General features: G+C 56.7%; 5 protein-coding genes across 5 annotated transcripts; 3 read left to right on the forward strand and 2 right to left on the reverse strand.

The window, feature by feature from the left end:
- Nucleotides 1-241: 241 nt before the first annotated feature.
- Nucleotides 242-882, reverse strand: BXZ73DRAFT_73667 (uncharacterized protein; the record flags this gene model as incomplete). The annotated part of the gene is made up of 3 exons (XM_048021924.1): nt 242-388; nt 446-707; nt 764-882. The coding sequence occupies 3 exons, from the start codon at nt 880-882 to the stop codon at nt 242-244; spliced, it is 528 nt and encodes a 175-aa protein (XP_047882388.1).
- Nucleotides 883-1709: 827 nt separating this feature from the next.
- On the forward strand, nt 1710-2346 carry BXZ73DRAFT_87005 (uncharacterized protein; the record flags this gene model as incomplete). The annotated part of the gene is made up of 4 exons (XM_048024382.1): nt 1710-1792; nt 1875-2071; nt 2106-2219; nt 2252-2346. 4 exons carry the CDS (start codon nt 1710-1712, stop codon nt 2344-2346), a joined length of 489 nt encoding a protein of 162 aa, XP_047882389.1.
- Nucleotides 2347-2463: 117 nt separating this feature from the next.
- On the reverse strand, nt 2464-3196 carry BXZ73DRAFT_73668 (uncharacterized protein; the record flags this gene model as incomplete). Its single annotated transcript, XM_048021925.1, has 4 exons — nt 2464-2480; nt 2531-2636; nt 2690-3082; nt 3143-3196. 4 exons carry the CDS (start codon nt 3194-3196, stop codon nt 2464-2466), a joined length of 570 nt encoding a protein of 189 aa, XP_047882390.1.
- Nucleotides 3197-3872: 676 nt separating this feature from the next.
- On the forward strand, nt 3873-6015 carry BXZ73DRAFT_39344 (uncharacterized protein; the record flags this gene model as incomplete). The annotated part of the gene is made up of 5 exons (XM_048018356.1): nt 3873-4143; nt 4202-4640; nt 4701-5556; nt 5620-5856; nt 5923-6015. 5 exons carry the CDS (start codon nt 3873-3875, stop codon nt 6013-6015), a joined length of 1896 nt encoding a protein of 631 aa, XP_047882391.1.
- Nucleotides 6016-9272: 3257 nt separating this feature from the next.
- On the forward strand, nt 9273-14427 carry BXZ73DRAFT_39971 (ER-golgi trafficking TRAPP I complex 85 kDa subunit-domain-containing protein; the record flags this gene model as incomplete). The annotated part of the gene is made up of 19 exons (XM_048018483.1): nt 9273-9411; nt 9468-9776; nt 9848-10001; nt 10068-10254; nt 10330-10479; nt 10531-10842; nt 10896-11129; nt 11187-11312; nt 11366-11522; nt 11575-11750; nt 11802-12015; nt 12067-12239; nt 12295-12652; nt 12717-12919; nt 12975-13195; nt 13246-13429; nt 13503-13930; nt 13992-14099; nt 14157-14427. 19 exons carry the CDS (start codon nt 9273-9275, stop codon nt 14425-14427), a joined length of 4104 nt encoding a protein of 1367 aa, XP_047882392.1.
- Between the last annotated feature and the right edge of the window lie 60 nt (nt 14428-14487).

Genomic DNA, 14487 nt, shown 5'->3' on the forward strand with positions numbered 1-14487 from the left:
TTTGGAGGATCAGAGTGTTTAACGATTATATGGCTTCATGAGCACGGATTTCAGTCGGTCTTACAGTGTACACATGCTACATAGGACTAGTTATGTACTCATCCTCCGCGGGTTCAATGCAGAGGAAGGGGAGCAAATTGTACAATGGAATCAGTGTCAATGGGGGTATGGTGCGGTTACAAGCTGAACGACGGAATATCGTCACGAGTCATTCCGTTCAAGCAATGCATGTCCTTCGACCCTATTGCTCGTACTCGTCGGACTGCCGTGACGTTCTTCTCCGAGCAGACGTCTCCCTGATAGCAGTCGTGCCAGGGGCCGTCCCTATGGATGCCACGGGTGCATACTCCCACGCTTCTTCAGCCTCTGCCTTGACCTCTTGGTCTCTCTGAATCGAACGAATACATGTCAGCAAATTAGTGCATGCATGTCAAGGCAAACGTACCTGTCGTGACCGAGAACTACTACTGCCTTCTCTCCTTCCTGTGGCCGGTATCTTCGACCTAGTCTCTCCTTCGGGACGGCGTGATCGTTTGCGCTTTCGCTGTTTGTCTTCAGGTTCCATGGGTCGAGCTTCTTCAGATTCCGAAGGGAAGTGCCATTCCACGATCGGCATGAGACACACCACCAGTCCGATGAAGAGAATGAAGAAGAAGATCCCCGAAGCGAAGACAGCAGATATCAGAGGGTACTGGCCAATCATTCCGCTACAACGTGGCTGGTCAGAGCTAATAAAATGACGAATTAGTGTATATATGCGCACCGTAGGCCGTGACGTATGACTGCCCCTCGAATGGTCCCTGACATGACCGCAAGTTCGCGGGCATGCCCTTCGCCGAGAGTCTTCCACTGATCACGGCGTCCGAGTTCTACTCGCGCCATTGCGCGGCTTGTGCTAACACGTAGTCGCTGAGCATCGGTATGTTCAAATCGACAGTGCCAGGCCTGTTATATAGGTAAGACCATGGTGCAGCTAGAGACGCAAGAACAATTGCCTAGCGGCGCATCAGTTAGCTATGATAAAATGAAGCAATATAATACACCACAGGCTTCCGTGCTGTTACGATAGTGTTGTTCGAAGGTGTGACTAGAGTGAGGGTTGCCATGAAGTTTCCCAGTGCAATGTTGGCCTGATTTGCGGGGACTACAAGATGTATTGAGATATCATATGGCTGTTGCGCGACGATGTTGGGTAACGCAACCTCGGCATACGGAGAGCCGCCATCGCTGCATGAACGTCGGGATGAATGGTGACAAGACGGACTACCAGAAACTACTCACCCGTATTGGAGAAAGACCTCTGTCTCCCAGCTCACAGCAACACTCTTCCACACAAGGTATCCGGACCCGAACGACAAGAAGAGTATAAGGGGGAGTGCGCAGAAAACACAGCCAGAGGAACAAGATGTGGTGCAAGGGGCTGGAACAGACGGAGCATGGCCACACGAGGTTTATGACGAGTTGCATGGGTCGGAAAGGCCAGATGTAGCTCAAGATGCCGCGACTGTCATCCATGATCTTCTGGCGTGATTGCGTGCGCTCTTCAGGGTCGCGCCCGCGCTTCGCTGCGTCCATGGTGAAGTCTGTTCAAGACCAGGTGTGCGAAGGAGAAGTGGTGGCGAGGTAAGAGTGGCGGGCAGACGCACCCCTCCCCTAATCAAGGACGTCATACATCACACACGTGATTTCGCTGTTCTCGTCCCACCACCATGCACCCTGATCTAAAGAGTCTACTTGGCCGGCATCCGTTGTCGCCCGGCATCACAGCCTACATCTCGTTTCTTGCCTCGCGGTCTCGAAAGCAGATTCCTCCACGGCCGAGATCAAGTCCTATTCAGACGCCGTCTACTTCAACTATTATGCGCTTGGTTGAGCCTCCTCTTCAAACCCGTGGGGGGCTGGGTGCCCAAAACAGGACTCAATGTGGAGGATATTCAAAGTGGAAATCTTGTCCTTGACGGCATCGACATCTACAACGTCCCCCCACCGAAGGCTGGTGCGAATGCGTCCCGGGCGACAAAATCACAGTACACAACCTACCCACATTTCCCATCACGATCTCCCTCGTTCCGTTGCCGGCAACGAGGATGGAACGATACGTTCAGAATCGTTTCAAATCACCGGAGAGACAACAGGCAAGAATTTTGTCTCTACTATGGGAGAACCGGATCGTAAAGGAGGAGGAGCGGGACCGTCGTCTGGATCAATCGACATATGGTGTGAGTGGTCGAAGGACGGCGTCATGGTCGAGTTGGCGGCGAAGAGAGCAGGGGTCCGCAAGCATGGGAACGCGGGAAGGATGCTGTCTGGAAAGTGCTCAGTGTTTTCCCTCCAAAGGAAGCCTGATGACATCCATAGGTTCGTACATGTTCTCTATTGAGCGGGCTCGTCAGCTATGTACACAACTCATACACGCGCAGAGCTTCAACGGCCATTGCTGTGGAACTTGTTGTCTCACTACGTTTACTGTTGCGGGCCTTCTACTCGCCAAAGTTGAGTTACCCTCAATCACGGTCATGACGGCACTTACGGTAATCGTACACCAAACGGACGTTTATCTCTTCCCCTTGAGGACCTTTGAAGAAGACATGTCTCGCGTATCTCTTCGTTCCGTCGACTTGTTCGAAGCCCCAAACCTGTGTCAACGCCGTGAGTTCACAGATAGGGCGCGTACGTGAAAACTACTGACTTGTTCCGAATACCAGGTCTTCCCACTCTTCCCAGTGTCACTCTTTGCCGTAGTGGCGATGACCCCCTCATCAACGAATGATTCGTCCATCCAGTCCTGCTTCAGCCAGTTGGTTTCTATCTCGCCCAGTGGGACACGCATGCTCTTGGACAGCACGGGTCCGAAAACGTGGTCTTCATTCGTGCGCTCGGTCCCGTCAAAAGTGCGGTATTCGGCCGTGCCAGGGATGCCGCCGCTGAGGGTCTGGTCGATATCGATGTGCTCGACGCCATTGTCGTCCGTGTAGTGCTTGATACTCAGGTTTATAACAGCCACCGAGATGGCTTTCCTCGTGAGCCAGCTGACGCCTTGCAGGCGCAAGATCTCGTCGGTCTTGCCACTGAGCGACTTGTTCTGCGGCGGATCCAGTCGTCAGAGGTCGGAGCATCGCGCCCCGGAGTTGAGGCCACTTACCATCACGAACTTGCCGCTAATATCGCGGGAGGTCATCTCTGCGGGGGCAGCCATAGTGGATGTCGATGTGGGTCTGAACATCGAACGCTCCTCGTCCTGGGTTTATATGGATCCCGACGGTAACGAAGTGAGGCCTCGTCCATCACATGGGTAGCAGGAAACCCGCATGAATGATAGACCTGCTTGCGGTCCACGCACAGCCGACCTGGGATTACCCCGCACTCATTCCCGGACCCGAAGGACGTGTAGATGATATGCTTATGACGTCTGCGGGGATCAAGCTCGGGTTTCAACTATTGCATAGCACAGTTCCTGTCCTGCAAATTGAACATGTCGCTACCATGGCATGCCGCATATACGGATGCGCCATGCCACTGGCAGGAGTTGGGGGTGGGGAATAGGAATTAGCAGGCGACTCGGGAATGTCACCTCGGAGCGCTCATGGCGCGAACGGGGCACGCGAATTCTTTGAGCTGTTGTCGCGACGGAATCAGCTTCGAGGTTGCATGTGAACCCCGCAGTTGACCACGAGCGAGAGCGGTCCGAACATTCCAAGAATATCCCGCTGGCGGCCGCGCACGGCCACCTGCGGCCACCTGGAGCAACCGTGGGCTGACGCACCAGCCAAGCAATTCCTTGACCAGTCGCTCCTTTCCGTCCTCCGTCGCCTGTCCCCGTCGCTCGACCTTCCGTGCCGTTCTCCGCGCTGGACCGCTCTCCGTCTCATGGAATGGCCGACATAGCCTCCCCTTCCTCATCGTCCGACCTGTCCTCTCGGCTCACCCACGTCGATACAGAGCTGCAGCGGACTCAGTCCGCCGACATCCAAGAGAAAGCTGTCTCTCACTCTGCCGGGCTCGAGGCACAGGAGGTCCCCTCTGAGCCTCAACAGACGCGTACGAGATGGGACCGACTCTTCAAGACTGTTGTCACCGATCACCCTAAGGTTTTGAGAGTTTGGAACTATGTCCGTGGGCCACGGCCTAAAGTTGACCTTCCTGGTGCGTACGACATCTATCCCGCCACTGCCCGCACCAACCCCGACGCGCCATTCGCCAGACCTAGTCCCTCTGTTGAACCGCACCTTCTCCTGGCGTCGCATCCACTTCTCCGTCGCTCTTGAAGCGCCTCTTCTTCGCTACACTCGACCACTCACAAATCCATGGCTATTCGTGGTTCTTGCCGCGGGCTGGATCATAGGCTTCGCCTTCTGGGCCCGATCCCAGTCGTTTTTGACCCCAGTGGATTCATTCATCGGCTGCACGGCGACTTACTGGCCTGCGCTCGATGCGTGCGGACTGAATGGTGAGAGTTGCGCACCTTTCGACAATGCGACATTCGACTTCCGATGCCCCGCCCAATGCGCGTCGGTCGTCTTGGCAAATCCGCGCACTGTCGGCGCCGAACAGGTCGACCGCGTTCCCCTCATCGTTGGAGGAGGAGATGGCAATGGCACGTACCGAGGAGATACTTTCGTGTGCGCTGCTGCGCTCCAAGCGTGAGTCTGGATAAGCTTCCATCGCTTGTTAAGTAATTGCTCAATGCTACTGGTTTACAGTGGGCTCATCAGCAACTCCAAAGGTGGCTGCGCTTCCCTCCAGCTCGTGGGCAACTTCACAGAGTACCTCCCCTTGGCCCGGAATGGGTTGACTTCGATTGGCTTCCCTTCCGTTTTCCCACTATCCTTCCAGTTCCTCCCAACCACGCCTCTGCATAGTTGCGAAGACAATCGCAACGAAGCCCTCGCTTTCAACGTCATCATCACTGCACTCATATTCCTCATCCTCCGCCCGAAGGCCATCGTGACTTACTGGTGCCTCGTGTGCATTGGATTCTGGCACATCACATTATTCTCAGAACCCCGCGGAACTCCCCCACCTCTTGATGAAGCCTTCCAGTCATTCCTTCCGTGCCTTTTTGTCGCGTACGCTTTCTGGCGTTTGGCTTTCCGCTTCACCATGCCGGCGTTCAGGAGGGCACCCATTGAAGCGGCTGTATGGTATCTGGTCCCCTTCTGGATTGGTATTCTCTCGAACATCATCCTGGATAAGATACCGGTCGATCGTCTCATTGCCTCCGATATCAGCGCACGACCAGGAGCACTGGCCGCTGTAATCATCATTGCTCTCATTGTCCTCGTCATCTTTGTGAACCAGTGTAGGGTGGTACGCAAGACAGGATACCTGCCGCAGTATCTTGGCTGGTACATTGTCGGAGGCCTGATTACCCTTGTCCTGGCGCTGCTTCCCGGGCTTCAAATCCGCATCCACCACTACATCTTCGCCATGGTGTTCATTCCCGGCACCGGGTTTCCTACTCGGCTTTCCGCCATCTATCAGGCATTCCTGCTTGGCCTTTTCCTCAACGGTATTGCGGCGTTCGGGTTTGACTCAGTTCTCCAGACGCAAGCAGACGTAAGCACGAACCATACAGTCCCACCCATGACCAGCACTTTGACGTAACCCACGCATTTGCAGCTTGTGCGCGATGCAGCCTTGGGCACGGACCTCCCGACGTTCCTGACGAACTCGACGAGCTACAACTCGTCCATTCCCTTCATCAACCAGACGATTCTGTGGGACGCGCTCCCTGACGGTAAAGGGTGGGACGGGTTTGCGTTGCTGGTGGACGATGTGGAGCGATACGTAGGCGATGCTCTCAATTACACGCTGAGCGCGCTAGAACCCAACATCGTGCACTTCTTCCGGCTCGCGGTGAGTGTCTATCTGCTCATCGCTCTCACCAGCCTGTATGAGTGGGATACTGATTCCATGCCGCAGTTCACGAGCGGCGGCACGGCCGGCGATTTCACAATGGCCGCGCAGCTCTTCCCGAACGGCACATGGGTGGATCCTGCCCCCGGTCCCTCGTAGGAGGTCACGGTGTCGTCGCTCATTCCTAGTACTTTATTCGGGGACTTTCGCGTAGATCTAGGCCTTGGCTTGTTATGGGTAGTTGTATCGTTCAAGGACACTTTATAGTACGCACGTGTATGTGTATTCTACACGAGTGCTCCGATCGCACGCAGTACGGCAACACCTGCATGTTCCTGGTTCTCTTCGCGCTGCAGCTCGACCGCAGCTGCAGGAAGTGCTGCAGAAAAGGCTAGCGCTGTGTAGGTGAAACTGGCGGAAGAGATGCGCGCGGAATCGGCCGTAGTACCGCAGAGCGGAGTGCCTGATCTAGCCTTTGGGCTGATCCGGCTCCGCGTGTGGCTATTAGAGGGAGCTGCCCTGCAGCAGCACTCATCCCATCCGCCCGACCCTCTCTTCCATCGCTCTCATTGCCTCTCGTCTCCTCTCTCTCGCACAGCGCTCGCGCTTGTATGACTCGCCAGGCTCCCGATTCAGAGTTTCAACGCCCTGACGGTCTGTCTTACCGTGGTGCAGTCCCCTGCACGGCACAACTGACAGCCACCGTCCACGGCAGATTTCGCCCCCGCCAAGGGCCGGGGCGATCGGGTCTACTGCAAGATATGCAAGCCCGCCGACCGCAACCAGGGCCAGCCGATGGTCATGGCCAGCGCGCTCCGCCACGAGCGAGAGAACGAGAAGCACCTCGCGAAGCTGGAGGAGCTCGCGCGCGCGGAGCGGCAGGCCGAGATCGCGACGTACGGGGACAAGGTCGACGCGTGGCGGGACTCGTCCGCAGCGCTGCGCACGTCGGATTTTGTGCCGTTCTGGCTGAGAAACGTCGACGCGGCGGCGTGCGGCCAGGAGGGCGAGACGATGGAGTCGTTCTTGGACTGGTACAACGTGGAGTACTTCGAGTGGGGGCTCAGGGAGTTCAAGAGCCGGCAGGGCTGGGGCATTTGTGACGATTCGTTCAGCAGGATGTGGGAGAGCCAAGAAGACGACCCTGACGCATGGCTTCCCCACCCCGGAGAGAGAGCTTATGAGGAAGAGGAAGCAGATACGTGGTACGAGGCTCGTCTTTGCATGGGAATCTGGGCTTATCGCCGTCCTTTCAGTTCCAGGGTGTCCGAAGGGGCACAAAACCCGGTGGAAGCATGGGGTCCGACTACCCAGAATGCGGAGGACTGGGCGAGCCCGGAGGATCTGGCGAAACAGAAGGCTGGCACCCTGCCCCAGAATCACCCAGAACCCTGGAATGGAACTGCGCGGCATGAGAAAGGACGTCGTGGGGGTCAGGCGCAGCGTTACTATGATCCTAGGCGCAGTGGCCGCGGACGGAAACAGAAGACTTCCACCAGACAGAATCGAGCTCTCTGGTGAGTGGTGGTCGGAGTTGCACGACGTTCTATGCTCTGACCGTCCCCTTGCAGACCGTCATCCTCCGTTCCCTGGACGGTTGTTGCATCTGCTCTTGCTCATCCCTGTCGTTGCCCGCTACCCTGATGACCGGCTTTTGGCTTCGCCCCCGGGACACTTTCGTGACACTCCACACGCTGTCCTCTACGCCGCAGCCGACATGCGCATCCTTTCTCATATGTACTCTCGGTCCACTCATTGCTACTCACAGCCCTGCATGTCTCATACACTCAACTTGTACCACCACCGCCTTGCATACGCCTGTACTACTACTGCTTCACTGCGCAGGATATGCTCATTACGGCATCCTGATATCTGCATCTGCCTTCCCGGGTCGTGTACTAGGCGCGAGATGACGTCAGCACGATGCGTCAGTGGGGCACTGCGCGTAGTGCCTTAAGTCTGCCTCCGAGCCTGTGCATATAGACCCACGATGCTGCACCATTGTGGAGCTAGGCTCACTCCTCTCCTTCCATCTCTACCTCTACCACATCGATGAGCTACGACGATTCACCCTTGCCAGACGGCTGGATTCGTGACTTCGATCCCAACTCCAGGCACCCCTTCTGGGTACGTTGGCCCCCGCGCCGACTGCAGACGTAATATATTGAACGTCTCGCTCTCCAGGTAGACACAACCGCGCATCCTCCACGTGCGATCTGGGTGCACCCCTTCGAGGACGAGCTCTTCCTCAAAGAGCACCCCCACATTCGGGAGAGGCTCAAGAAGGAGCGTCTGAGCGCGGCTCCTCCACCATATTCTCCCAGGCGGCATTCGTACTCGGGATCCTCGTCGGGATCGCATCTCACCGCTCCCGGAAGGGCCGATGCGCGCACGTCGACTTCACAGCCTGGAACGCCTTCCCAGTCGGCCGCGCAGAGGGGTTTCTTTGGCAAGTTGAAGGACAAGGCGATCGGAACGAAGGAGGAGCGGGAAGCTCGCCGAGCGGAGGAGAGGAGGAGGGAAGAGCTGGTGAGTTGTGTGGTTCGCATTCGGCCTCCACTTAGGGCTCATTGGATCGCGCGCAGTACATGCAGCAGGTCGCGCAAGAACGCCACAGGCGACAGCAGCAGCGTATGTCGGCACCGTACAACCAAGGTTTCTCCGGCGGCGGATTTTCAACGGGCGGGCTCTATGGTCCCAGTTCTGGTGGGTTCGGCCGATCCATGTATGCTGCACCAGCGGGCGACCCATACGGTCGACGGAGGAACGGAATGGGGGTGGAGGGTTCGGAGGTGTGGGTATGCCACTCTTAGCGGGTGCAGCGGGAGGTCTGTTGTTGGCAGACGTGCTGGACGGACCTGGCTTTGGCGGAGGGTTCGATGGCGGAGGGTTCGATGGCGGAGGGTTCGATGGTGGAGGGTTCGATGGTGGTGGTGGAGGGTTCTTCTGAGTCGGAATGAAACACGATATACTGACCATGATTCGCGTCTGTGCCACTGAGGTCCTGGTTTCCAACAAACGTTTCTTGTAGCTTTGGTCTTGCAACCGAAACAGGACATCTGTACACGTCTTGGTAATGTCATACGAGTGGTTTTTGTCTCGAGTCGACTTGATAGGGAGTAACAGGGTGACCGTGTTCAACATGGAGGTATGACACAAGCAGGCTGGGATGATGGGACGGGTTTACGGGCGAGATGTGCTCCCTTCGCGGTCTACCACGACCATCTCAGCGGGTAAACGCGCATCTTGCGCGTACCGACTATCCGGCTTCTGCAGCTCTCCGGCCCTTGTTACTCGGCTTTCCGGTGCTCGGAAATATTCACGCGTTGAGCTTGAGGCCGTCTGTAAAATCAATTTCCAGAGACTGAAGATCCCGCGTCCCGCCTGCAGATCCCGAAGTCCTCGCACTTGAAGTAATGCCTCCCCCGACACTCCCCAGCTCTCTCAGTCCGCATGTATGCATCTTGGCGTCGCCAGATGTACAACCCATATTGAGCGGTGCGGGTCTGCCATCTTTACCGGAGATCTTACAGTGTTTCTCCCCACTCCCGCAAAGTGCGTACATTTGACACACCGCCGAATCTCGCGAAGTTATTGACGAACGTTCGCAGTCACCACACGGACTGCAACTCTGACTTCGGTCGCCCATTCGGCATTTGCGCTCAGATTTTCTGACGTGACCGAGATTGAAGATGCCGTTCACGAAGACGAGGAACAACGCGCTAGCCGCACCATGGATTGGATCGGTTCTCGGATACACCACCGTTGCGAACGATGGCTGGACCTTGTGGAGACGGACATACGGGAGACTGGCGGGAAGATGTGGCGATCACGGACTCCCTGGTGGGACGAGGTTAAGAGGTGTGTATCCGGAGACCATGTTCCAAGCAGCGTGGAGGGATGGAATCACCCGGTGTCTCGTGCGTACACATCTATGGCAATTTTATGCGCATGTCTGACTGGCCACGGTTTATTATCTGCGTTCCTACAGTCATATTGGTTGTATCCACCACTGCCGTGAACCCTTTACAGGCGTTGCAAGACCTGACGTCGCGTGCATTTGACTTCCCGCCATGGATGGACCTCACTTCATTGCGTTACTTCCTCATCATACACCCCTCAAACTCGTCTCTCTCTGATCCTATGTGAGTCTCGGTGTTGTCGCATGCGTGCATTTGCATACCGGTCGGCACGCTCATACAATCTCATAGAGCAGAGTCCTTGTTTAACGCCGTGAAGAAGCAATACGGGCTGCACAGTTTTCTTCTCCCACTCCAGCTTCCAACAGATCCACTACCCGCTCCTGTCCCAGTGCCCGCCCCTCCCCCTAGATTACCTGGAGCCTCTGGACTTGACACACCACCCCTACAACCCCAACCGTCCGCAGGCGGCCTCCTCGTCCCCGGATCTGCTGGTATTCGCCCACCACCATCGCCCATGCCCCAAAATCAAGCTCCGCCGCTGAACAAAGAGTCTTCGAATGCCGCTGGGGCTGACTACAACGGAAATACTATTCGGTTGAACTCAGAAGATATCCACCAGATCAGTCGGTTCGTCCGTGAATTTCTGACAATGAGTCTCATTCCATGGATGGAGAAATGTGTAGTCGAGTGGAACGAAACGGTACGTCGGCTATTCCTGCGGAGTTACGCTTCTTACTGATGAACTTCGTAGTACTCTTCTTCCCGACGACTACCCTCCCGGCTGATTACATCGACGCGTCGCTTCTTCGGTGCAACGAGTGCATCGTCGCCTTCTCCCCCATCTCACGGTTCCTCTGCATCCATCTCATCTGGAGTATCAAGATACACGCATGGGTCCAATGCGTCTGTGAGCTCCATATCCTCGGTGACATCGATATCAACGATGGGCGGTGGAAATGTCAATCAACAGCGCCGCCTTGCTGAGTTTGCGACCATCCTCGGAGATTTTAAGCTAGCTGTTTCGGTGTGGGAGACTCTGCGGAAAGAAGCCAGAGGTGGCTCTGTATGTGCACTAGCCCATCTTTCGCTCATTCTCATCGTTCAATCTTCTTTCAGGATATACTTCCCTTGATATCGTCGCCAACCCCAGCGCTGCCTTTGCACGCAGATCACGCAATTTCCTCCCTGACAGGTCCTCAGCCCCGTCAAGCCACTCCATTCGAAGCACCGGCCCTTGCGCAGTACAGAGCGCTTGTTTACGCTGTTCGATGGGAAACGGGTGTTACTCGCGAGGACTTCCTGGGTTCAGTGCTGGAAGGCGAGCGGTGGCTGGTGAAGGCTGCCTCGAGTGTACGTATCGTCTCGCCGCAATTGCCACTTACAGCGATGCTGACCGGTCCACTCAAGGCAGAGGAGCCTCCCACGGCCATGCTCTACGCAGAAGCCGCCTTCCTCAGTGAGCTTAAGGGAGCGCGCCGAAGGGCGGCACTGTGGTACCTCGTGGCTGCCGACAAGCTTGAGAAGACTGGTATTGTGAGTGAAACATCTCGGTAGAAAAACATACCTATCTAACCCCACCTGACCAGAAACCGCTTGCGATGTACTTCTTCCGCAAGGCGCACGACCTGTTTCAGGATCGGATCCCGAAAGAACTTTCACCTTCATTTTGGGAGAGCGAGGATCGGACCTCTATGCAGTGGGAAGGCTTTCACGCCGTCCTGCCCGGAATCGAGCACGAACTCGGTGAGTGGTATTGCTGTATGTTGTACTCGTCAAAGCCTCACACAATTTACAGGCCGATTACTCTATACCACCGGTGACACAGCGGGTGCCGTGAAGTATTTCCTGCGGCTGCTCACTCCCGCTAAGGATGCAACCGCGCTTTCGACTGCGAACGGGGTCAGTTCGCCGTTGTTGCCTCCCCCCAGTCGGGACAAGATGTTCCTAGAGGACTTCCGCGTCGCGTTCAAGGTACGTGTATGCAATGGTCTGACTTCCCCGACACTTATCCAGCACTCGTAGCACTTCAAAGCAACAGAGGGTGAAGCATGGCAGAAGCTTGGACTTCAGCTTCCTGTATCGTTCTGTCAAGCGAAGCAGACACGAGTTAGATCCCCGGGTGATTCTGTGCACGGTGACTCTACAATCTGGGAGAAGCTTGAGGAAGACTGGAGTTATTTCTGGACATCTAACGGTAAGGAGAAGCTGGGGAAAAGTGGCAAGGCGGCCGTGAATGGTAAGTGGTATCCCGCGCATTCACTGCATTTCACAGGCTCATCTCAAACAGAAACATTCTGGGTCGATCTCGTGCTTAAGAATCCCTTGGACGTCGAAGTGTGGATATCCGCGTTGACTGTCAGGGTCCGCGATGCTTCGGCACAAGACACAGAGAATGAGCCGGACTTCCTTGAGGTCGAACGCATCGATGATATCAAGCTTGGCGCAAAAGACACTCGTACGGTCGGTCTACGTCTGGATGCATCGTCTAATTGCAATAAGCTCATACCCATCGCAGATTCCAATTGGAGTCAACTGCACGAAACCGGCTTCTCTAGTCGTGACTCATGTCACGTATGAGTTCTTTTCGCTGCTTCCCGCTACAGAGTCGCTAGCTGTGCGTGGGCGCCGCCTCAACGACACACCTATCCAACGTCAAGGAAAGGTGTATGCCCCAGACACCCTGATCAAAGTTGAAGTGGAGGAGGCAGGCCAGCGTTTGTATGCCCACTTCGTTGATGACAGGCACCTTGTGTTGGCTCAAGGCGAATACAAGCGGCAATCCGTATGGCTCACGAACTCCGGTACTCGCCCAATCCGCGATCTATGGGTCCTTGCGGGGGAAGACGACGCCGTATGGATAGAGACCAACAATGGTGCTGGTACGTCGACCCGCTTGAGTGCTTTAATTCTCGGTGCCTGATCAAATTGCCCTACTAGAACCATCATCTTCAACTGCGCCCAAAGTAGAGATGTTCCAAACGACCAATTCGCTTGCGCCGAGGACGCCCTTCCGCATCCCACTGGAAACGGTCCACACAGGTCCCGAACTGGCCCCTGGCGAAGAAGTTCAGCTACCGTTCGTCCTTCATGCCGCTCATCATGGAGAGCACGATCTGTCAATGTTGTTCGTTTTCCGCGAGGTATGTGATTGAATTAGGTGCTTTTCGCCATACCTGACGCAAATGCGCTCTCCAGTCTAAAGACGCAATGTTCCACTGCGCGCGTGTGGTCCGACAGTATGAGGTCAGGCCGATCATCCAAATCACGACGTCCGTGCGACCGAGTGCGTCGCTGGACCAGTCGTACATTGTCGGAGTGGAGGTGGAGAATATTACCGGGTCCAGCAATGTCCAAATCACCCAGCTCTCAACCATGGGCGCGTTGTGGACCTGCAAGTCGATGCAACCTTACTCTCCGTGCGTTCTACTCCGCGGGCCCCCCGTTTTCTTCCTCACGCGTCCCACAGAACGAGCATTCCTCCCCGTCAAGTAGTTGAGTTCTCATTAGGCGCCACCCCATGCGAAAGCAGCAAAGGCACGACCGAGACCACCGAGTTCGTGGCCGAAAAGCTCGAAGCTCTCCTCCGCGGCGACCAGGTTCCCACAACCACCCCGCCGCCACTAACGTTGACGTGCACCCACGTCGCCCAGGTGAGTCCCTGGCGCTGCTCTTCGAACAACCGCAGTTCGCTCACGCCCACGCCCACCCCCTCCCGCGCGCCAGGGCCCGAACGTCGTCCCGCTCCAGACGCCCACGACGCGGCACTTCCTCCACTGCGGCCGGCGGACGATGACCGCGCAAGCGACGGCGAGCGCGCACCCGGACATCCCCGCGCGGCTGCACCAGAGTGTCTTCCCGCTGCGCAACCCGGCGACGGTAGACGTGGTGCTCTTCTGGGAGCTGCCGGCGCAGCGGCGCGCGGGACACGTGCTGCTGCAGGGCCCGACGCTGGGCGCGCAGCACGCGCCGCTCCGCGAGGTCGTCGAGGCCGCGCGGACGGCGAAGGTGAAGCGGTCGATGTACGCGGAGACGGACCGCGAGCGGCTCGCGATCCTCCAGGCCGTGCGGACGTGCGAGTGGAACCAGGAGACGGACCCGGTCGCGGTGTTCGTGAAGGACGGGGCGGTGGTCGAGCACGATTTCCGACAAGGGTGCGCCCCTCCTCGTTGCCCCTCGCTTCATGCTCTGCTCACAGTGCGATGCGGATGACAGCCCTTGTCGCGCCTCGGTGTCGGTGACGCTCCGCAACATGTCTTTGACACATCCGGCGCGGGCGGTGCTGAGACTCAAGGAGCCTTCTACAGATCCGGAGGTGCAGCGGTACGCCCCTTCGTCCCCATCCCATTCTTCGCATCATTTACCGATCCCGTGCATCAGAGAACGACTTCCACCACCATACACAGGCCGGCTCATACACCGATATATCATCCCTCCTTCCCAATCCGTCTCCGCAGAAGTCAAGCTATGGACCTCACGACCAGGTTGCTACGCTCTCGACTCCTGGACGATCGAGACAGAAGTGGGGGAGCCTCCGGATGCCGCAGACGTGCTGTCCGCGGCAACCTGGAAGTCCAGGGGCCTCCGCTATGTGCAGAACCCGCGGGCGGGCGACCGCCGTCCGTCACGATTATGGACGTCGGACGGCTAGCGTAGATAGAGTCTTGCCGCACTTGTGGAGTGGGATGTATATATGCACTACTATATCGCG

Source organism: Epithele typhae, assembly GCF_022376455.1.
Source record: "Epithele typhae strain CBS 203.58 chromosome Unknown BXZ73scaffold_3, whole genome shotgun sequence".
In the NCBI taxonomy this organism is placed as follows: Eukaryota; Fungi; Basidiomycota; class Agaricomycetes; order Polyporales; family Epitheliaceae; genus Epithele; species Epithele typhae.